At 47.3% G+C, this 24,799-nt stretch overlaps 1 protein-coding gene across 2 annotated transcripts in view; it reads left to right on the top strand.

The window, feature by feature from the left end:
- The first annotated feature begins 2,773 nt into the window (after positions 1-2,773).
- Positions 2,774-24,799, top strand: part of LOC147693373 (F-box/WD repeat-containing protein 7-like) — a 413,361-nt gene continuing 391,335 nt past the window's right edge. Inside the window, exon 1 of one of the 2 annotated variants that reach the window (XM_086933689.1) lies at positions 2,774-2,971. In XM_086933689.1, the coding sequence (XP_086789815.1) occupies positions 2,774-2,971 (198 nt within the window). The remainder of the gene's footprint in view (positions 2,972-24,799) is intronic. The other variant, XM_086933690.1, reaches the window with a different exon arrangement.

The raw sequence follows: 24,799 nt of genomic DNA on the forward strand, positions 1-24,799 counted from the left end.
TTATCTCTAGGTGCTATTTTAAAAAATATATATTCTAGACGAAGCCCCAGATCTCTGTGAAACTGTGGTGTTATTGTCTCTAAGAATATTGAAATCTACTGCTCTATTGCCCCTTAAACCTTCTTTCTTTAGAAGTTGCTGGACTTTCTGCGGACAAACATCCAGTGGCCGTTTAGCAAGGAAGATCTCCGATCCTGAGCCAGATCCTCTCTTTTCTGGCATCACCCCAGGTAGGACAAGCGGATAGCTCGTGCCATTGCGAATAGCCTGCAATCTTGTGACTTTTCCAGAGCATCCAGGCACCCGGTGGTGCTGATGAAGTACCTTCCTTTTCTTCCAGTTCAATTGCTTTCTCCCAACAATGGTCAGAAGGCTTTTGTCACACTTGAGTTCCATTGCTTATAATGCTGCCTTGGACTTGGGTGACTGTTTTTGTGTAACATGTTCTTACCATGCATGCCGTGTCCAGAAAATTGTTTACAGCATTTATGACTGGGCTTTTATGTGTACTTTACAATGTTGATTCATAGACAAGCGTTAGTTGCTGTGCTGCTGTTTGGAACTTTTTTCTACGCAACGTTAACTTTTTTCCCAAAAGGCCCATTCCAGGGCCACAGTATGCCAGATGCTCACATTCTGTTTCAGGTCTCACATTTCTGTGCCATTTACAAATGGTCTGCCCCCTTGGATTGCACAGTCCTATTAGTGTGAGATATAAGCATCCATCCTTGTCTTCCCTCAAATCTCAGGATTGCGTTCATTGCCTCCACAGCCCTTACACGCGCTGCTTTAGTGTGGGGAGATAGGTAAGATGGCGGCGGTAATAGAGATTTCTGAAGATTCTCAGATTGAGATAGGGGAGGTATCTACTTAGAAATAGCTACCCCTTATCAACCTGAAAAATAACACACAGTGAAAATATGTACACCGAAGCAGGTCCGAGTAGACTTAACCGTTCTCGAAATAGAACCATAAATAGGTTGAATGTATTGGGCTAATGTTTGGAGTCTGGACTAAGTAAAAACATGATTAGATTCATTTAAAAAAATTAGTTGTTTTCAGCACTGAAAGCTTTTGGTGTTAAGATTAAATTTGACAACGAAAGGAAGAAAGCATTCCTTTTAAATTGGTTAGGAAAAGTAGTGGCGGCTGGTGACATTTGAAAGTGGTGAGGCATTCTTTTTAAATTGGTTAGGAAAAGAATCCATTTAAAAAATATATGTTTCGAATATTATCAGTCAACCTTTTTCCGCAGGGATGGTCGCTGGGGATTACAATTAGTATTTTGTGGCAACTGAGAGACTGAAATTACATTTCACTGATGAACCATAGATTGTCATGGAAAAGGCACATGTCTTACACCGCAGTTCAGCTTCTCAGCAAGCTCATTGAATCTTATGTAACAGCCTTAAATATTTAGGTTTCTCAATGTGAAATCAACAGTACATTGAATTACACATCAAAGACCAAATTGTTGTTCACTGCTTCCATGAAAAGATAGAGAATCAACTTCTTCATCACAGAAATCCTTCTCTCAAAGAAACTGCTGTCATTGATAAGAGTATGGAGACGTTCTTATGTTCGGTTAAGGCATTATCGGAGTCTCAACCATTTTACTCTGACATATTTTTGATTAAAATCAAACATTTTCATAAGACACACTCAGATGTAAAAGTGAGAATAGGAATTCCTTCAACAGTAACTCTTTCTACAGTTGTTTTTGTTATGGCTCGTGCACTCATGTTGCCAGCAGGACAGACTATCCAGCAGCTGGTAAAGATTGTCACAAAGCCACAAAATTAGACATTTTGCTAATGTATATAATATTTTCCCATGGGGTTCAACCCAATTTAAAATAAGGATGAAAAAGTGGCATAGAACAAGGTCACGGGTATTCTAGCCATTTCTAGGGATCCCATTAAGGAGACCAGAGTAAAGGATGGTATTGCTGCGGTCCTTCCAGACACTACAAGAGTTGATGTTCAACCTTACGTTCCACCTGATTGCCGCATTTATGTGGATAATGTTGAATTTGAGATGCTAGCAGATTCTGGTTTCCCATATAAAGTTATTTAGGAGTGGTTCTAAAATATGGGGCTGACAGAGTTCTGTTTGACCCGGGTATAAATATATTATTATCTTACTGTGGTAATTCCATTGATATGTCAGATTTCATGATTTCCTCCGTTCAGATCAAGAATAATTCCACTTTAAGTAAAATGTGTGTTGCCAAGAAAAGTCAGCACCTATTGGGTTGGGGTTACCAGGGTGACCAGGGCAGATACCCCCCTATTTTGTACTAAAAGGCAACTTTTCAAATTAGAAATCATTCCTCACAAGCAAATAGATATTTTTCGAAGTAGATTAGGTAAACTAGAAGAATCTAATATCAACATTGAATGTAATTACCATTCCCATTACATACAAAATGTGCAATGTTCCTCTTAATGCTAGGAAGGAGCTGACCAGTATGGCGAATGATCGCTGTCCCTAAGACTGAACCAGTGGAGTCTTCAGAGTGTGTGGCACTTATTGTTTTGGTGCCTTACGTAACGCATCTAGTGCAATTGTAAAGCGCTCTGACATCTTCGGGTAAAGTTCGTGCTATATAAAAATGCATAAATCAATACACATGGGCAGGAGAGAAATCTACTTGTTGTGTGTCTGTTTTTTTTGTCTTTTGTTTATCCTTTCACTTTCTTTGGATGGGCGGGGCTTGTTTCGGGCTCTGTTTTCGGTCCAGTGTACCGAGCAGCACCGGCTCGCACTGCGCATGCGCACGGAGGCCTGTAGGTCCTCGGAGTTTCCTGGCTGTGGTCGGAGTAGATCCCCGGGTAGAGAGAGCATGGAGGATCCGGAGCCGCAGCGGAGGAGCGCGGTGGACATCAACCGAGCGGGCGTCAAGGAGCTGGAGGGGGCGCTGAGGGGTATCGGCAGGAGGAGAGCCCGGGGGATCGTGCGGAAGAGAGAGGTGAGTCTGGGAGGGGAGAGGCGAAGCCTGGGCTGCGGGGGCCTGGCCTTGGAGTGAGGGGAGGCCTGGGCTGAAGGGGAGAAGCGAAGCCCGCGGTGAGTGGGGCTTGAGGAGGCTCTTTAAAGAGAAGTGAGGGGCGGAAGGGACAGACAAAGCCTGGGTAAGATGATACTTCAGGGGGATGGCATGAGAGACCAGGGGGTGGAGGGATAGAGGAACCCTGGGGTGAGAGGATCCTGGGGGGAGCTAGCATGGAAGAGAGGAAAGATCAGGGAGTGGAGGGGTAGAGGAACCCTGGGGTGAGAGGATACTGGGGGGAGCTAGCATGGGAGAGAGGAAAGGCCAGGGAGTGGAGGGGTAGAGGAACCCTGGGGTGAGAGACCAGGGAGTGGAGGGATAGAGGAACCCTGGGGTGAGAGGATACTGGGGGGAGCTAGCCTGGGAGAGAGGAAAGACCAGGGAGTGGAGGGATAGAAGAACCCTGGGGCGAGAGGATCCTAGGGGGAGCTAGCATGGGAGAGAGGAAAGACCAGGGGGTGGAGGGATAGGAACCCTGGGGAGAGAGATAGAGAGGAGAGACCAGTGAGTGAAGGGATAGAGGAACCCTGGGATGAGAGGATACTGGGGGAAGCTAGCATGGAAGAGAGGAAAGACCAGGGAGTGGAGGGGTAGAGGAACCCTGGGGTGAGAAAGAAGAGACCAGGGGCTGGAGAAACCCTGGGATGAGAGACCAGGGAGTGGAGGGATAGTGGAACTCTGGGGTGAGAGAGGAGAGACCAGGGGGTGGAGAAACCCTGGGGTGAGAGACCAGGGAGTGGAGGGATAGAGGAACACTGGGGTGAGAGAGGAGAAACCAGGGGGTAGATAAACCCTGGGGTGAGAGACCAGGGGGTGGTGGGATAGAGGAACCCTAGGGTGAGAGAGAGGGGGAAGACTAGGGGATGGAGGGACAGATTAACCATGGGATGAATGATACTCGAGGGGGAGGGGTAGCATGAGAGGGAGGGGAGACCAGGGGGAGGAGGGTTAGAGGAACCCTTGAGGAAGAGGATACTTCAAGAAATAGTATGAGAGAGGGGGTAGAGGAACCCAGGGGTGAGAGGATACTTTGGGAGGGCAGTGGTACCATGAACAAGAGTGTAGACCAGGGGGCGGAGGGCTAGAAGAGCCCTAGAATGGGAGAGGGGAGACCAGGGGTGGATGGATAGAGGAACACTGGGGTGAGAGGATACTTAGGGGTGCTATCATGAGAGAGGAACAATCGGGGGTGGAGGGATAGAAGAACCCAGGGATGAGAGGATGCCTGGGGTGGAGGAGGGGGCGGGAGCATGAACGAGAGGGGAGACCACGGAGTAGAGGGATAGAGAAACTCTGGAGTGAGAGGATACTTAAGGGAGGCTAGCATGGAGGAGAGTGGAAACCAGGGAGTGGAGAGATAGAGGAACCCTGGGTTAAATGATACTTGAGGGGACTATCTTGGGGGGCGGGAAGGGGGCACTATGGCTGATGGTAGGAATGAAGACTGTGGTGGGAGAGTAGTCAAGGGGTGCTAGCATGGGAAAGGGTGGGTGGAGGGAGAGAGGGATCCTGGTTTGAGGGGATACGTGAGTGTGGAAGCATGGGAGAGAGGGGTGACTAAGGCGTTAAGGGAAACAGTAAGCGTGGTTTGAGAGATGCACTAGGCGGAAGGTAGATGCCCCCTGGGCGAGGTGGGGCTCTAAGTGGAGGGGGAGAGCGAGGTGAGACCAATTAGACAAGGTAGACCCGTGGAGGGGAGAGGCAAAGGCATAGTGAGAGGGGACTGGGAGGGAGGTAAATCTCTAGAAAGACGCAAGACACTCAGGATTGAAGCAAGACTAAGGGAAGCAGTGTAGGGTAGTGAAACGCCAGAAGAGAGGTCAGTGAGACTTGGGGGAAGAAAGAGTGAGCTGAGACCAGGGATGAAGAGTGATGCAGAGAGTGGGACAAGAGCCGAAGACTTGGAGTCAGTGGGGTCCTTAGAGGTTAAAACTGATGGGCACAGTGATTCAGCTGAAGCAGGTTTATTTAGAAAGTTTTAGGTAGGCCTGAACTTGGTCACAGAGGGCATCAGTGTACTTACTATTATTACAGCTTACACTACAGCGAATATAAGAGCTATGTTAGAAGAACAGCTCCAAGCGTTAGTAAAATAGAATGGTTTGTTTTGTACAAAATAACACTGTCATTCTACGAAAGGCGCTAAAGGGGAACTTGGGTTACACATAGCACCTTTCTGAAAGGATGTAACGATGTGTTGTATGTGAAAGATGTATTTGCTTGGAGGAACGGAAATAAAACAAGACTGATAAGTATGACGAATTCAATGTTCAGGTATTTTCCGAATAAATGTGATTTCCGGAAACATTTACAAGAATAAGAGATGGCGGCCTGATAAACGTAGGTAGGTTTTCAATGTTTGTGTGTATGCCCTGAGAAGGAATGAGCAGAGGGTAAACTTTTTAGAAACACATTTGGCATAGGTATGTTTTGCCTCTGACCATGAATTAACACCCAGAGATCTTCAGGTTCTGAGATGAGCCTTAATAGGGTGAGATGTGAGAGAAGAGTGAGGTGAATCTGAGGGGAGGAGGATGAGGAGTTGCAAGCTTACGAAAGAGAGATGATAGCAGTGGGGGAGGGATTGGTGAAACTTCGTGCCGGAGTGATAGTTTCAACCTGACAAGAAAGCATGTGAGAAATGGGGGAGATTGGGTAAAATTGAGTATGGCTGAAATACATGAGACTCCGTTTGGAGGGAGTTGAGACGTCGCCGTTTTGGGCGGTGGGAGTAAGTGAGACATAGTAGCAGTGGCAATGAAGAGAAAGGTGGGATTGGGTGGTGTGACCCAGGTAGAGATGATTACTGGTTGAAGTGAGACATGAGAAGAATGGGAGCTGGACAGAGAGACTGTGTTTGTGTCAGAACGGACTGGAGACTGGACGTCTTGTAGATGAGGCTAAGGTACTGATGACATGCCTACACACCTGAGTCCTTTATTGGAACTGTTATGTATTTGACTGTAGCAGTGTTGATCCTTACATATGAAAGAGTAGTGTTGATCCTTACATATGAAACCATGGGGAGATAAAGCAAGTTGCCATTGTTTCGATTCACTTCTATTCTGGCTACCCCAAATTGGTTTTTTGACCGATTTTACGCTTAAGCCCTGATGAAGTTCAATGTTAATTGAACGAAACGCATTAGCTGGAGTTGTTGCATTGACATTATTTGAATAAAGGAGAAACAAAATAAGGAACGCTTGTCCGTATATTATGTACTTTGGGAAAGATCTCAGTGGAGCACCATTCTAATATAATCCGTGTGTGTGTATATGTGTGTGTGTATATATATATCTATATATATATATATATATGTTCCAAACTGATTTCTTGCGCTCTCCTCAACTCGGGTACGACAAGTAGATTGTATTCAAGGGTGTTTATTCACCTACTCAACATGTTTCGGCTTCCATGAAGCCTTGATCACATAAGTGTGAGAGTGTTTTACCAAACCTTTTAAATGACATCACAGAGAGTATGTGGACAGCAACAAAGGACCATACCAGAGTGGTAATCCAAAAAAGCGCAAGAAATCAGTTTGGAACCTTTCTACGCTATTACACGACTGGCTTCGTCAGGTTGAACTTTTATTAAGGTTCCAAAATCAGCACACCAACAGCCATTACTCGTTTCGTCCCTCACGGGGGACTTGATCACATGACACGCTTCTGGTAAGCTAGTAGGTTTAAATATTTTTGCTATTTTTTTCATTTTTGTGATGCTGAGACCACGTGATTAAAACTTATTAATCTCTTGGCTGCTAGGCGTTTTCCCCCTCCTGTGCTGGATTTTGCCATTTTGCTGTTCCCATGACGAGCTCAGCTCGTCATCAGCACACGACACCCGTGGGTGATGACGAGCTGAGCTCGTCATCAGCATCGAAAGGGTTAAAGTGACAGTGCTTACTATAGCATTATAAAGTGACAGTGCATACTTTAACACCCGTTTGTCATTTAGTTAATGTAGGAGAGTGGACATAATTGTTGCTTGAATGCGTGACAATAATTCATATAATAATTTAGACAACTGTCTATTTACATATATATTGATAGTAACTGTTCTGTGGCGAATAGGAACTTACGCAGAGATTCCCAGAATTAAGGCGAACGTGAGTGCAGCAAGGAAAATTGATAAATTAGCTGTAGAGAAACGGAGAGCCACACTTCTGGGCGAATGCTGGGAGTCCCTGGCTGTAACTGCGGAAGGGAAGGTTATGTAAACTATTCTGGCCCGCAGTTAAAGAACTCCGAAATATGGGCAAACAACTTACCCCGATTAGCTGTACCATCTCCAGTGAAATTTGGGAATGCCAATTCTCTAAAATCTATGCCTCTCCACTGAATAGTGAGAATAGCGAGGAGATAAATGATTTTGAGCCATCTAAAAACCTAAATTTTAATTTGGGAGAAGTGGAAGAAGCTATCGACCAGAGTTTGGGAAATAAAGCCCCATGCCCAGACGGGTTACCCATAGACCTCATTAAATGGCAACCGGGTCTATGGGCTTCTATACTGGTGAACGTCTTTAATAGTCTTCCTAAAACCAAAATGCCGGAAACCTGGGGCACCAGTATAATAGTTCCCATTCATAAGAAAGGAGACAGGTCTGATCCCATGAATTATAGGCCCATTTCATTGTTAGATAATTCCCTAAAAATTTTGGGGCGTGTTATCTATAACAGGCTCACTACATGGTTAGAAGATAGTGGGATTCTGTCCCCATGCCAACTAGGATTTAGAAATAGGGTTGGTACAGTTGAACAATGCCTCAACTTGAAACTAATTATTGATAAATATAATATTGCATGGTCGGTTCCCATTTATTTAGCACTTATGGACCTATATTCAGCATTTGATTTTGTTAATCGGTCCAAACTTTGGTCTATTTTATTGGAGAATGGTCTGGATGCTGCCCTGGTTCACTTTTTAGCTTTTTTACATACAGACTCAAAATCCAGAGTGAGAATAGGTATGGGTGGAGAATTATCAGGAATAATTAAGATAGGTAGAGGAGTTAGGCAGGGGTGCGTTTTAGCACCCTTGCTCTTCATAATCTATATTAATGGCCTGAGTAAGTGTCTTGGTAAATCAACCCCTGACGTCCCGCTAATAAATGGCAAACCGGTTCCTGCTCTTCTGTATGCTGACGATGCAGTGTTATTGGGACGTACACCTAACTCACTCCGTACTCTGGTTTTAAATTTTACAGATTTCATGGATAAATTGGATTTGAGGGTACATTTTAAACAATCTTTTATAATGTCTTGTGGGCCAGGTAAGCGGCAGATGAACTCCATACAGGTTGGAGAAGGAAAACTTATTGGAACTCACAACTTTCCATATTTGGGAGTGACCTTTGCTGCGAATGGCTCGTGGACTGGGCATTTGGCCCAGGCCACGGGCAAATTCTCAAAGGCCACTAACTCAATTTTAAGTATCCCAAGACCAAAGAGATATGATGCAATTAAAGTGATTGTAATTTTTTTAAAAATTACAGTGGGTCCTGGTAGCGACTTACAGGGTAGAAGTATGGAGCATTGGGAAAAGTACCACTATTCAGCAAATAGAGAATAGGTTCTGTAGGAAATTGCTAAGTGTCCCTATTTATTCATTTATTACACATAGCGAACTAAACCTTCCATTTGTATCAGATTTTGTTAATACCAGCCCAGCTTTATTTTGGCACTCGGTTTGGACGAACCAGTCAGCAAAACCTACACAGGAGATAATAACTGACTGCTTAAACTGCGAAAGAGGGAGGAAGATCCTGTGGCTTCAATATGTGTATACTAGCCTGAAGGAAATAGGTTTGAGAAATATTTTTGTTAATCCAACCGAAGCTAGTAATATTAAGAAATCTGAATTAAAAGAAGCACTAAGAGCACTTTATTTACAGAAAAGGCTGAAGATTGAATCAGGGAAAAACACAGTTGCTAAGTATTTGAAATCTGTGTCGCCTAAATGTACTTTGGCATTGTACTTAACATTACCACTGACTAGCTGGGAAAGAAGTCTATTATTTCGTCTAAGGGCTGGCACTGTGAGGTATCTGTTAAATTTCCCTTTGGGTTATCAGCGAAGCACAGTTAAAATTAGCTGCCCTTGTGGTGGACAAAGCATACAAAACGATCTGCACTTTCTCTTTTGTTGCAAATTTTATGTGAAATACATTAAATTGTTACTAATTCCGTTTTAAAAAAAAACACAGACCAATTACCTTGGAACAATCCTATCAGGCACTGCTAAATTTAGATAATGAAGAAATAATTTGCCGTATCGGTACCTTTTAGGTTTAAAGTATTTTATTGAAGCAGGGTGGGATAGGACACAGAGGGGTAAAAAAAAACAGATGACCCACAAGATCCGCGCTACAGTGCGCATCATACTGCCAATACAACAACGCAGTCATAATATGTGAGAGGTTCCGTCCAACTCGGGATCATAGCTTCAGCACCTGTGGGTACGGACAAATTACGGGGGGAGGGGGGGGGGGGGGGAAAAAGAGGGGGGGGGGGGAGGGGAGGGAAGGAATGAGGAGAGGAAAGGGAGGAGAAACAACCCCGCTCCAAAAAACCTACCCAACCAAACTTAACCCCAAACAACCCTACCCCGACCCTCCCCCTGTACTGTGCCAGCATCTATAGTCTCCGCCATTGTGAACTCCCAATGAATCCCTACTATGCAACACCGACCCCACCCACTCAGGCAGGCGGGTCCGGCGGCGGCGTCGGCCTCAACAACCTCAGATATCTAGGGCAGGTAATCTCTCGGAACTCAGAACATAACAGGCTGTGAAAGGGCTCCCACAGTTCCTCAAAGGTATCAGTATCCCCCAGGGCCACCAAGGACATCTTTTCCATTCCAAGAACGTGCCACAGTCTGTGCAGCCAACCAACTACCGAGGGGAGTGTCGTAGTGCGCCAGTGTATGAGAATATTCTGCACCGCTGACCCCAGCGCAATTGCAATCTGTCTTCCCCTCTTGGACCTAAGGGGATACATCAACCCATTCGGCAACCCCAACAAGACATAGGCCGGGAACCTAGGCAGTTCTATCCCAAAGCATTTGTCAACTTCGCTCAGGACCTCTTCCCAGTACGGGGCCAGCAGGGGGCAATCCCACAGTATGTGCGTCAGTGTACCAGTGTCGCCGCAGTTGCGCCAGCACGTCCCTGGTATCGCCCTATCCATCTCATGCAGTTTCTCCGGAGTGCGGTACCAATAGGTCGAGATTTTAGTAAAGGTCTCCGTAAGACCCGTGTGGTAGGCCGAGTGGCGCGCGCGGTAAGAGATGTGGTCCCATTCTTTATGACTCAGCTCGCGCCCAAGCTCTCGCTCCCAACGTTCCCGGCCCGGGCTATGAATGAGAAATGAGGGGGGCTGCAGCATTCTATACAGGTCCGAGATCAGTTTGGCGTCCGACGTGCGAGTTATCAACCAACGCTCATACTCCGTGATTTCCCTGTGCGCCGTGTCGCGCACTTGAGGCTGTAATGCCCAATGGCGCGCCTGCATGTATCGCATGCGTTCCGTCTCCGGGAGGCCATACTCCCTCTGCAAGTCCCGGAAGGAGACAACTCCCTCGGGGGAGTACAAATGGTACAGAGTGCAGCAGCGGGCCACCCGCCAGCGTTCATAGGCCCCCTGTTCCAGCCCCGGGCCGAAATCCGGATTGCCAATGAGCGGCGTGAAGGGAGAGGGGAAGGTAGTCAGCTCGTATCTAGCCGCCACCGAGTCCCATGTCTGGAGCGGGACCCGCGTCACCAAGGACGCGTAAAGATTGGGAGGCCGATGGACTCTCCTCAAGAATGGGACTTCCTGCAGAGTCCGACCCGCCACCGCCTGATCTTGGAACAACCAATGTTTATCCGATTCCCACCGGCTCCACTCCACGAGGTACCGGAGCTGGGCGGCCTGAAAATACTTCCGCAGGTCCGGTATTCCCAGCCCTCCAGATTCCGGTGAGAGCATAGCGATGCTCCTCTTGATCCTCGGCCTACGGCCCTGCCACACGAAACGCGCGATGGCAGTCTGAGTTTCCGCGAGCCACCCCGCAGGAGGGTGGAGCGGTAATGCTCTGAAGAGGTAAAGCACCTGAGGCAGAAGGGTCATCTTCACCGCGGATACCCTACCCAGTAGCGACAGCGTGCCTTTATCCCACCGGCCCAGTTCCTCCTTGATTTTAGTGCCCAGAGCTGCGTAATTAGCCTTAACCATCTCCGGGAGGGAGGGCGCCAACAGGATCCCCAAATACGGGATCTGGTCCTTGGACCAGTTCAGAGGGTAGAGCCTCTGCAGCTCCACTCTAGTGGCAGCAGAAAGCGAGATGTCTAGGGCGGCCGACTTACCCAGGTTCACCTTAAAGCCCGCCACAGCAGCGAATAAGTTCAGTTCCTCCACACAGGCCGGTAGCGATCTCCGCGGGTCATCCAGCGTCAGTATGACGTCATCCGCGTACAGGCTAATCGCGTGGCGAAACCCTCCCATCTGGACACCAATAATGTCCGGGTTCTGCCGAACCCTCTGGGCAAATGGTTCCATGTACAAGGCAAAGAGCAAAGGGGAGAGCGGGCACCCCTGTCTCGTGCCCCGTTCGATGGGGAAGGGCCGAGAGCTGCCGCCGTTCACCCGGACCACCGCAGATGGAAACCGGTAGCAGTTAAAGATCAGGTGACGAAACTTCTCCCCTATCCCAAATTTGCTCAGGACTTTCTCAAGATAGGGCCAGTGCACCCTGTCAAAAGCTTTCTCCGCGTCAATGGACAAGAGCATCCTCTCTCCAGGGACCCTAGAAGCCTTCTCGAGAATGTGCGTCACCCTCTTTGTATTATCTACCGTTTGCCTACCGGGCACGAAGCCCGCCTGGTCCGAGTCAACCATGCCGGGGAGATGCAACGCCAAGCGTGCCGCTAAGATACTGGTGAACACCTTCAAGTCGGTGTTCAGCAGCGAAATGGGACGGTAAGACCCACAGGCGGTCCTGTCCTTGCCCGGCTTAGGAATCACTGAGACCGTGGCCTGGAGAAATTCGGAGGGGATGGCTCCCGGTTCTGCGAAGGAGTTAAAAAGGCGAGTCAGCAGAGGCGCCAGCTCCTGACAGAAGGTTTTGTAAAACAGCGGGATGAAGCCATCCGGACCCGGGGCCTTGCCCAGTTTGAGCCGGGATATCGCCGTGACCACCTCTTCAACGCGTATGTCGCGCTCCAAATACTGAGCCTGCTCCAGAGTTAGCGACGGAAGCGGAACCGAGTCCAGGTAGTCCCCCTCAGCCTGGGCCGAAGGGGGCTCCCCGGAGTAGAGGTCCGCATAAAAGCCGCAGAAGACATCCGCTATTTGGTCATCGGTCGTGACTCTACCGCCGGCCGGGTCCAGCAATTCCTTCACTCGGTGCTGTTGGTGCTGCACCCTGAGTTTGTTAGCCAGGAGCCGCCCACATCGATCGCCCCCTGTATAATATTTGTGCTTCAGGCGGAGCACTGCGTACTCCGCCCGATCCGTGTCTAGGGCCGCCAGGAGCTTCCGCGCCGCCTTCAGCTGCCTCCACACCCTGGGGGCCCCTGTCCTGTGGTGAACCTGTTCCAGCTCCCTCACCTGCTGGGTGAGCTCATCTCTCTTCAGCTGCCGGTCCCTATTCTCGGCAGCGGAAATCGCGATGAATTCGCCCCGGAGCACGGCCTTCAGGGCCGCCCACTGCGTTGCGCGGGAGGTGTCCTCATTGTCGTTCACAGTCTGATAAGCCAAAATGGCCGCCCTGATCTGATCCACCACCGACCGCCTATGCAAAAGCGTATCTCGGAGCCTCCAGACCCCCCTCGGTCGAACCACCGGCGGAAGAGTGAAAGTGCCCTCAACTGGGGCGTGATCAGAAAGAGAAAGGACCCCCATGTCTGCATTCGAAGCCAAGAGAAGCAGCGGGCCCGACACTAGGAGGTGGTCTAAGCGCGCATAAGATCTGTGGGCGTGTGAGAAATAAGAGTATGCGCGGGCGGTGGGGTGGAGGCCTCGCCACATGTCATGCAGATCGAGCTCCGCAAGTCGAGTTCGAATCGAGCCCGAGAGCTCACCCAACTGCAGGCGCCGCTGCACAGACCTGTCCATGGCCGCATCAAAAACCAGATTCAAGTCACCCCCCAACACTATGTGCCTATCCGAGGTGAATGCAACATCGTCCAAGGCCCTGTGTAAGAATTGGTCCTGGTGATCATTGGGGCAATAAATGGAGCCTACAGTCAGTGCTAAGCCCCCCACCTTGATTCTATACACCAGGAGTCTTCCCTTCTGTTCCGCTACCTTGCCCACAACCTCGCCCCTGAACCTCCTAGAAAACAAAATGGCCACCCCCGCCGTCTTGGAAGTGCTTGAGGAAAAAAGCTGAGTGGGGAACTTGGGGGTTCGCATCCGCGTGCAGTCCTTAGCCAGCAAGTGGGTCTCCTGCAACAGGCAGATATCCGCCTGTGAGTTTTCCAACAGGGATAACACTGCCCGCCGCTTAACCGGGTTATTCAGCCCCTTTACATTGAGGGTAAGCACCTTAAGAGCCATCTAAGAAAGAGGTCCGGAAGCACATATCAGTAGGCGAAGCCTGGTCAGCAAACTCAGATGGCACCCTTCGAGACCCCAAAACAGAGCAACGTTGAATCAACCATTGGCACAGTACAGTCCCCAAACCCCAACATCCCACAACCCAAAACCCCCCCCCCGACCCAACCCCAACAAAACCACACCACCCCCCGCCTCTGACCCCCCGACTAGGTCCCAAAATCGAGACAGCTGCCCGCCTGCCCCGTCCCCTTCCCTCGCTTCTCGAACTTTTCACAAAAACCATTGTCCCAGTCCGGCCCAAACGGGCAAGGCCGTGGAAAGTCAACCTAGTGGACGTCCAGCCACCACCTTCTGCACTCGCCCTTCCTCCCATGCCACCCCCCGAAACCCCGCACCTGCAATAAGAATGTGCTAACTTAGACTCCCCCCGGAGTAAGTTCAGGCCGTCAAGGCCACTTCGCCATTCGCCGCGACTCTGGAGGCCTCCTGGATGGCAGCCGCCATTTCAGCCCGGATTGCAGGCGAGCCCGGGCGCTCCGCCGGGGGAGAGGTCCCCCTCTCTGCTCGTTGCCAGCCGTTGCGATGGCTACGTCTCCGTCGCGGGGCCGGGGTATCCGTGTCCGTTGCAGTGAGGCCCAGCACCTCGCAAACATCGTGAAGGGACCGAAGTTGATGTAGGACCCCATTCCACCTGAAGATCAGTCGGAAGGGGTGCCCCCAGGAGTACTGCGTTTCATGCTCCCGGAGGAAGTCCGTAGCGATCTTGAAAGATTTCCGTTTCTGTAACGTGACTGTGGATAAGTCCTGAAACAGTGTCACAGGATGGTCCCGGAATCGAAAAGGCTGCTGCCCTCGCGCCTCACGGAGGATCCTCTCCTTCAAGGGAAAGTTCGGGAGAAATGCCAAAATGTCCGGTGCGGGCGCCGTTGCCCTACGGGGGCGACCCACCGGGTGCGCCCGGTCAATGCGAATCCGAAAGTCCTCCGGCTCCCCCAGGATCGCTCGGAAGAGGGCCACCAGATACGCCGTCACGTCCTCCCCCTCTTCACCTGACGGCACTCCGCGGACCCGAATGTTGTTCCGCCTGGACCGGTTTTCAAGGTCCTCGGCGTGGGCCTGTAGCTCGATCTGTTGCTCCCGGAGCCGTAGGACCTCCTGCTGAAGATGGGTGATCTCCTCATCCCTGGAGTGGCCCGCTTCCTCCACCGTGTTCACCCGGTCCCCCAGGGAGTCCATCTCTCTCCTCACTTCACGGACCTCCCCGGCCACTTCGTTCTTGAGTGCTTGGAAGTCTTCCCTCAGGGAGCTAAACAGGGACTCGAGAAAGGATCTCGTCACCGGGGGTTCTCCTCCTTCTGCCCCCCTGGCTGGAGCCGGCGAGGTCGCGGCCGGTTGGGCACCCCCGCTGCGCAGGGCGCTCCGACCCAGCATCTCCGGCAAGGTCCGGTCGCCTCTTCGCTGTCCCCTGGCTTGCGACATCGTAGAGCTAGAACAAACACTGAGGCTCGCTGAACAGCAGAGAAAGTGGCTATGTGCCAGCCGGGAGTGGTCGCAGTGAGCGCCAGAAGGGATGAGCTGCCCGGCCGGGTCCCACAAAATGGCCGCCCAGTAGTGTCGTGGGGACAACGCCCAAGATGGAGACCCTTTGTCTGTCTCCGACCCTCGAACCAGAAATCCGGTCAGGGGGTTAAGTCACAATGCAACAGCCACCGGTGTCCGCCGCATTAGGGAGAAAGCAACCTCGGAAGACTCGGTCCCCAGATCCGCACAGATAACCAGCTGAGGCGACCTCCTCCGGCAGGCCCCGTCGAGCCCCGGGCTGGCGTAGCAAGGTGGCACCGACTCCGCCTCCGCTCTGCGCCTCCGCTCCGCTCCGCTCCGTACAGCTGCTGCTGGACAGCTCCAAGCCTCGTGCGGAGCCGCTGTCGAATCCCACTCCCACAGCCCACGCACCACCACGGGCTTCGCACCTCAGGGGCCGATCGCCCCGTCGCGCTCCGAGGGTCGGGAGACTCGCGGCTTCCAGCTCCCCTTAGAGTCGCACAGCGGGGTCCGATCCGGGCCACTCCGGCCAAAATCTCGTCCCCGACGGCGCCAACCAGGCTCAGCAGGCTCTCCACACCTCCACTGCAAGCACCAGGCTCGGTGGCCGCGTGATCCGGGGGGGAATCAGCGGCTCCAAGCGGTGCGGGAATTCAGGGGTCCGGGAGCCCTCGGCAAGTGCGACCGCTCAGCCCGCCATCTTGGCCACGCCCCTATCGGTACCTTTTAAAAAAATTGCTGTTGGAGCGTGCAAAATGATGGAAAATGTTTAAACTGTAATTTTAACCTGTACTTTTTTTTTAATTGTATTCTATGGACAATAGTATTTTATGGGATATGCATTATGACGTACTTCGATGAATTAAAAAATTCGAATAAAGATTATTTGAATTGAATTGAATATATAAAAATATTAAAATATATATAAATATAAATCTAGATATATGGACAATCCATAAATGATTTCATGTTATAAACTACATTTGTCTTAGATTATATCCTTCATATATGTCAATGAATAAATCATGTTCAATATATATATGCATAATAAATAGTGAACTAAACAATACCAATTTCTAAATGCGTTATATGTTGCGGAGCCTTCATTAAATCTTTAAAAAAGCCCCTAATACATATGTATAATAATTTTTACCTCTTATCAGTAATATCACATCCTCCTATTATTCCAACAATTAAATCAGTTTAAATATTGTCAATGATTGTTTCTGTAGGGTGTTTCAAACAAAGACACGTACAAGTGCAAAAAATATAATAATTGCCCAACTGTGCACAACCAAATAAATAATTAATTTAAAAGCAAGGGTTGTAAGCAGCTGCAAAGTTTGTCAGACTGAGATCAGATCCCTTCTTGTGGTATCTGAAATGAAGAACATACAAAAAATCTATTCTTAAAATAGTTGTTGTAAGCACGCTTTGATGAAATGAAGAACATTCAAAAAATCCATACTTAAACTGGTTGTTATGAGCAAGCTGTGATACTGTTGTTATTTTTTAAGTAACCACTGTAAATTAGCTGTATCTGAATGATTTGACATGTGGTTTTAACTAAAAACCCTTTACATCAATAAATACATATTTAAAAAAATCCTAAAAATGACATATGAAAAATAAATACCTAAAATTTCACACCGCCACATGAATTAGAGTCCTTGCTACTTTGAATGGTCAATATTAGGTTCAATTTTAACGTTTGCCATGTACAGTTCCAATTTGTTATTCAAGGCTAGAGTACAGCTCCTCCGTGGCATTTAAACCTCCCGGGTGTTTAGTATCGAGGTTCAAAATATGACATTTCCAATCTGCGAAGGGCCTTAGCTCTGTCTCCTCCTCTTTTATTTATCGGGACAGAGTCTATTAAATAGTATTTTAGTTCCTTCAGATTGCCACCATGTTTGTCATGAAAATGGCGAGCCACTGGGTAGGAAGGGTCGTTGTTTTTGATTGCCCTAATGTGTTGTAGCACCCTTTAGGGTTCTTGTAAAATGGTGCTCCCCACATATTTTAATCCACACGTACACCCCAATACATAAATTACATGGTCTGACTTGCAATCTAATGACTTGTCAATGGCAATTTCCTTTTCACTGAAAGGGGTTTTGTATTTTGTCATTGAAACCCCGTGTTGACATGCCCTGCATGTTTTACATTTGAAAAAGCCATTTCGCTGGGATAACCAAGTATTTTTGACCGGTGGGCCAAAAGGATAATTTTTTACCAAAGAATCTCGCATGGATTTGCACCTGCGATACGTAATCGCCGGCTGCTGGGGAACTGATTTGCCAATGATTGGATCTTGTTTGATCAGGTGCCAATTTTTCTTTATTATTTTTCTGACTGCACCCTCCTGTTGGTTAAACTTAAGAATGAACCCACATTTGTCTTTAGAGTTGTTTTCGTTAGACTTTTCCTGTTTAGTTTTCAGGAGATTGTTTCTGGTCTCTTGATTGCTCTTGTTAAGAGCTTTGTCTAAGCATTTTTTACAATACCCCCTATCTTGAAATCGTTTTATACAGTGGCCCTGAGCTTGTTTCAAGTCCTGGCCATTACTGCAGATACGTTTTATTCGCTGAAATTCCCCATAAGGAATGCTTTGAATTAAGTGCCCAGGGTGGGCACTGCTCGCGTGTTAAATAGAATTGCCTGTGGTAGTTTTCGGTGCAAGCGAGTTTCCAGTTTACCTGAATTGATATATATCTCCATATCCCAAAAATTCACAGTTTTATTACTAACGCATGCACTGAAGTTAAGGTTTAATTCATTTGTATTGATTCCATCAATAAATTTGCGCGCCTCCTCCTCCGTGCCCTGCCATATCAAAAAAAGATAATCAATGAACCTCCACCAACTTCTTATGTGTTTGGCCATTGTTCCCGGTGTTCGACCATGAGAACCAGCTCCTCCCACCAGCCCATATGCAAACAAGCATAGCTGGGGGAGAAGCTGGCTCCCATGGCCACACCCCTAGCTTGTTTGTAATAATTGTTCTGGAATAGAAAGATATTATTCAACAGGCAACTTTCTGTCATATTCAATAGCATATTCATATGCGCAGTAAGTTCTGGGCCTCTGCGTGATAGGTAGTATTTGATGGCTCTAAGGCCATCTTTGTGTTTGATTGATGTATATAAAGATGTCACATCAAGTGTAATTAACAAGAAACCCTCATTGCATTCAAAGTCAATCATTTTTTGTAAAAAATCTCCAGTATCACGGATATATGATTTTAACAATTGAACATGTGTCTGAAGGAAGAAATCAATATGTATAGAAGTTCTTTCAAAAATACTGTTCCTGGCTGAGATTATCGGCCTACCTGTGGGATAGTTTGTCCTTATGAATCTTCGGAATGAAGTAAAGGATAGGTGTCACAGGATTGTTGTTCTTCAAATATTTGTATTCGTCCATAGTCAATAATCCAGTACTTCTCCAGGCTGAAAGCTTCAAATTGTATGCTCCGTGTGTTGCCATAAGTATTTGTTTGCTGCACCGATTGTAGCAGTCAATATCATTCAGTTGTTTCATGGCCTCGCAGACATATTCTTCCCGCTTCCATAAAACAACATTGCCACCTTTGTCCGCATGTCTGATGAAAATGTCATGTTTCTGACTGAGCTTAGTCATTGACCTCATGCGCGCTAGCGGAATTCCGCTCCTGCGCTGAGATTTTTTAAATCGCACTTTACGTGACGAGCTGGGCTCGTCATCAGCGTGCGAGGAGGCTACGCCATGACGAGCCCAGCTCGTCATCAGCCTGGAAGGGGTTAAATGACGGTATTGAAGCTCTTTGGTGTTTTTGCTTCGCTTCATATTTGCTGGGCTGGTGTTTAGGACTTTCTTGTTCAAGTTCTTTAGGTCTTGTACCACTTGGTCTTGAAAGCTATCTATAGTGTCCTTCAACATCAATGGATAAAAAGTTGACGGAGGCTTAAATGGTGTGTGGGCTATAACCTGTACAATTGCAGGAGACAAAGGGGGTTGTTGTGTGGAGGAGGAAACATCCCCCTCCTCCAAAAGCTCTTCTAAGACAATTTCCAATTGGCCCACCTGTTTAGTGTTATCTGCACCGGTGTCTGCTCCTGATAAAGACGTTGATTCATCAATTGCCAGTTGGTCAATATCTTCAGACCGATTGTTTTGTTTGAAATATTTTTGTAATTTCAACTTGCGCACACTCTTGTAAATGTCAACTCTTGTAGCCGTATAGTTAAAAGAGCTCTCAGGGCAATATGAAAGTCCCAAGGATAAGAGTTGGCCCTCCGCCTTGTTTAAGACCATATCCGTTAAATTAATCACTGTTTTTGGGGTTGATTCCAGACATTCAGTGTTTATTTGCGCCAAAATTGCTTCTGTTGGCTTTTCGGTTGTCTTGAGTTGTGTGTGTGTGTGTGTGCATGTATGTATATATATATATATATATATATATATTACTCACATACATGTTTGGCAGCATTACCAATGGAGGAGGCATATTGCTGTGTCTGTCACCCTCAATAAAGAAAGGAATCCTCACCTGGATGGCGTCTCTTTAGCAGGGCATCCTGAACTTTGTGTATCGAATTGTGGCGCGCCTCGTCGCTGAGACGCCCCCGCCACTACCCAAGCGGGCCACACACAGAACGTAAAGTGCAACTTGTGGAGGTCAGGAGCCACGATTGCGGGACAAACATATGGGCAGTAACGGCAATGTTCCCCTCCTGAGGACCCACTGTGGGGAAAGAAATATTTGTGCAGGGAACCCGTTTTTATGCAGCATCCAGTGTGGTGAAGGCAAAGGACTACAAGACCCAGAAAGCATAGCTGCGTTGAAAAGCCCAAGTGGGTGGGGTCGAGCATTGAAATAGTCCTCACAGCTGCAGTGACTCTTTGCACAGGACCAGTGATCAAGGGCGGAGGAGCCCGAAACATGTTTGGCAGCATTACCAATGGAGGAGGCATATTGCTGTGTCTGTCACCCTCAATAAAGAAAGGAATCCTCACCTGGATGGCGTCTCTTTAGCAGGGCATCCTGAACTTTGTATATATATATATATTTCAAACAAAGCCTCTTGGGTAGAAAGGTAATTGAGCTGCACACGATCCGGTCATTTTAAAAGCATTTATTTCCAAGTTGTCCCAATGCATTTCGGTCGAGACATCGACCTTCATCACGGGAGGGGGCCTCTGCATCACATAGGCTGAGCAGTCCACTCGTCAGCTTCGCTTCTTTAAGATGTTCGCCATCTAGTGGACACCCCCACACTATGCTTAAAAGCATGCTGGTTTTTGTAGTGTTCTGATTGCCGTGATGGTGTTACCCTTCAGTGGGTGATGCCGTTCTTTAATGCTACTTTTTAAAATGCTGTAATCCCCTAGCATACCACTTTCAGGTTGCTGGGGGCCAAGCCAAAGTCCGGTCCTTGGCGGCTGCCTACTGCCCTTTGTGCTCTCGCAAAAACAAAGTGTTGTCCAATGTCGGGCAGTGTCGGCGCTCTTGTAGGCGGTGCGTGGCTCGAGGTAGGACACCCTCTAAACATCAAACAAAGCCTCTCAGGTAGAAAGGTAATTGAGCCGCACACGATCCGGTAATTTTAAAAGCATTTATTTCCATGTTGCAGCGCGGCCGGTTTCCAAGTTGTCCCAATGCATTTCGGTCGAGACATCGACCTTCATCAGGGGAGGGGGCCTCGGCATCACACAGGCTTATGCCTCACTCACCAACATAGTACGGCAGCAGTGTAATGCAAGCAGCTGGAAGATTCTGATAGCTGTGCCTTACTCGTTTCAAACTATAACGTTCTTGTTCACAGGCAGGGCGGCTGCACACAGAATCTTCAAGCTGCTTGCATTACACTGCTGTCGTACTATGTTGGTGAGTGCCTCCAGAAGCTCTTGGGCACTTGTGAAAAGGTTATTTGAGACAGTGCGGTCCAGCCGCGAGGAAGCACCTCTGCGCTACTACATGCGGACCCAGGGCTTTGTGATTACGGGGCCCTCTTCGGACCAACAGCAGGCTTTATATTTTTGCAGTGATAATGGACATCTTGATAAGAGCCCACTTATGGCAAAATACTATTTTGGATTGAGGACGGTACTGCAATATTTATTTCAATAGTGTGCACTGAAAGACATTGTGAGTGACACGATTGCGAAACTACTGCTACCATAATGCTTTGCCTTATCATGTGATCGAATTAAGGTAAATAAATGGAAGATGTGTGTCTTGAGCTTCAGCTCTTTCCTAAATTGTAGCAGTGTTGGTTCAGTTTTGATGGATATGGTAATGTTGTACTAGATCACGGGTTCGTAGATGGGGAAGACCTGTTTGTTCTTTTTTAGCATTTCGTTTTTTCTTGGGTGGGCTGTGAGCCACCCAAGGTGGTGAACTTGTAAACCAGACATATTGGCGTGCTGGATTTGATGGCTTTGTGAATTATGCAGCGAGTTATTTTATATTACTTTTTATTCGTTTTTTGTTACATTACAGCATACAATAGCGTACAGAAGAAAAAATAAACAAACGCCACAATATTGCAGGCAAAACTTGTGTTGACACATGAAGCACGAGCTAGCGGTAACAAAACATCAGGTGTCTCAATCAGTAACCTGTTCTCATAAATCAGGTTACCATTAAGGTGATTCCATCATGTTTAAGGGCATGATGACTCTGGTAGTTTCTCAGCATATGATTCTATGTGTTATTTACAAATGACCAGCTCTGAGATCCACTGCTGCTTCGGGGGCGTTTACTCCAGTGTATTGCCACTCTTCTTTTGGCCATTGACCATGCCACTGTTGCCAGTTTTCACGTTGCTTGTTGCATTGCCTTTATAGAGCCATGGGGGAATACACGTGGTTGCAATTGTACATGCTCCAGTAGCATGTCGGAGAGGACTTCAGTAGTAAGTTTCTGGTATTGGTAAATTGGGGGACGGCCCCATGGCAAATGTATAATATTTGCCTTTGGTGCCCCAAATCTAACACAACATGATACTTTCCTCAACCTGAACCGATGCAGTTTTTCTGGGGTGTGATCTATTTTATGCAGGTTTTTAAAATGTATTATACGTAGATTACAGTAAGAAGTTAACATACCCGTTTGGGAGCAGCAGAATGTCCAGCCTGTATGTGTTAGCGGTGGGTCTAGTACCACATTCAAATTTTCTAGTGCTATATCCGGTGTTGCTGGCCTGTCATTTTGCATAGAGGTGTAGAGCTTAGTAATAATCCCTTAACGTGTAGTATTTATTAGTGTATGTAGTGCGCATGGGGTTGAAGGTTTGTTTGGGTATTGAGGAACTCTTGCCTGCACAGCAGTGCGTAGCTGGTAATATTTGAAAACCAATAAAGAGGTGGCTCCCTGTGTTCTAAGTATATCATCTAGCCTAAGGAACTCTCCTCTCGGGTAGATGACTTTCATGCTCTTCAGGCTTGCCTGAGGATTTTGAGTGCTTTTTGTTTGCCTGTTACCGATATCGATGGGTAATAAAGTAATTGTTGTTGTGCAATGTTCTGTGGCAAATTATTCCCTTGTAATATTATTCACTTGATTTGGTAAGGTGACGTTTAAGCGATCGGGCTCATGCTATCGTTTTCTACAGCTATATGTGGTATGTTTTCATGTGGAAAGTACCATTAGTGAGCAAAGTATGCTTGCTCAGAGGGGTAGTATAATTCTAGTTTTGGAGCACACCATGGAAGTGTGAGCACATCCTAATTCATCCAGTGTTTTCCTGCCCTCGCCAGTGTAATAAGTTGTGTTTTTAGTGTTTTGAAGAAATATTGTGGCAGGGTACTGGGGATATTGACAAAGAGATAGAGGCATTTGGGTAATATAGCCATTTTTAGGTCTCGCCTAGCGTAATGCGTAAGCAATTGCTATGCGAGAGATATAGAGAGCTGCTCCAGGAAAGCTTACCAAGAGGGCTTTTGATTGCGGATTCTGGATAGTGCATGTGCAACGTGCTCACGCTTGCCATTTGCTCCCCGAGCCTCGGCAACAGACTTAAAAGGAATGCCTCCCGCTCCCCCGCCACACGAGCCATGTCACAAACCACCATTTGCCTTGCATCAGACTTCAAAGGCTCGCGCTTACATCCTTCTCTTTCCCCTCATTAACAGGCTTTTTTTTTACCAGCGGGTAGTCTCTTGCCCTCGGCTGCTTCTACAACAGTGTCCGAGCTTAAATTATATGTAAAAAATGCGATGTAACACTCGCGCTTACATCCTTCTCTTTCCCCTCATTAACAGACATTTAACACCTCACTTTCCCACTTTTTTCTTTGACAAACTCCGTTGCTTCCCTTTTTGTTTCCCTTGGTCTCTATCTCTTTTCTCTCATACGCTTTTCTCCCCCACCCGCTTTTCCTTAACTTTCGCTCCTCCCTCTTATCATCTTCTTTTCCAGCCATTTCCTCCAGATTTGTTTCCTTTTCGATGCCCTCCTTTCTTCTTATCTCTTGTCTCTGTCTCACTCTTTTCTGCTCTCGCTTGACACCCCCTCTTTCCTATCCTTTTCTCAACCCAGTCTCCTTTTGCACGTTCTCCCTTCGCTCTTTCTTTTCCTCTCCTTTTTTGTAGCTTGCTTTTCAGAAAGCTTGTTTCAAAAGTAGCAACTGCTTAGCTTTGGCCGTGCTTTTCGTTCGGTTTTCGCTACCCCATTTCGCAACCCGTATTATTCATGTTTTTTAATTTTTCAGGCCGCATTATTAGTGCAGTTGATCACAATGTAACAACTACTTTGTTTTTGGCGTGTTTTCATGTTGGATTTCGCTACGCCATTTCTCAAACTGCATTATTACTGTCCTATTGCTAATGTTAAATATGTTTCTACACAGAATAATAGTGTTTCAATTACACTTTTTGTGGGTTATCTAATGTTTTGCTGCTTAGTGCACAATGTTTATAAATGTAAAATCGTTTTTGCGTACAGCTATCATGTGACTCCTCGTCACACAAGTTTTTTTTTTGTTTTAAACCTCCGTTAGTGTCTGCCATAACATCCGTTTTGTTGTAGCCCCAGCCTACAAATTTAACTGGCCTTATTTATTTTCATGCTGTTTGTTTTACAATACATACCCCTGCACCCCTGCTGTTTGGCTTGGTGTTAAAGCCGCACCCAAGTACTTCTTCACATTGTCTGCTTTAGCGCCATAGCAGACACAAATACCTTCAAAGTAGCTGCAAAGCTTGGCGTCCGTCTTCTTGGAGCCGAAAGTAACTACTTCACACGTTTATAAATCGCCATGTATATGTTAACAAGGGGTCTCTCCTGCGGTTTTGGTTTTCGATTCCGTTTCTATCACATGTACCAGCCTGCATTATTAGTGCTTTTTGTTACAATGTACAAACTGCTTTGCTTTGGGCGTACTTTTGCTTCGGCACTCGCTACAACATTTCTCAACCCACATTTGTAGTACTTTGTTATTTATCAGCCCGAATTATTGGTATTTTTTTGTTACAATATACCAAATTCTTTGCCTTTAGCGTGTTTTGGCTTCGGTTTTCGCTACGCCATTTCTCAACCCGCATTGTTACAGTTTACATTTATCAGCCCACATCTTGTGCCATAGTAGTGCTCCGTGCCTCTTTTGCGTGTGTCTTGTGCGGATTTGGTTTTCTATTACGTTTCTGCTATCTCATGTACCAGCCCGCATTATTAGTGCTTT

Source organism: Lissotriton vulgaris, chromosome 8 (assembly GCF_964263255.1).
Source record: "Lissotriton vulgaris chromosome 8, aLisVul1.2, whole genome shotgun sequence".
NCBI classification, from domain to species: Eukaryota; Metazoa; Chordata; class Amphibia; order Caudata; family Salamandridae; genus Lissotriton; species Lissotriton vulgaris.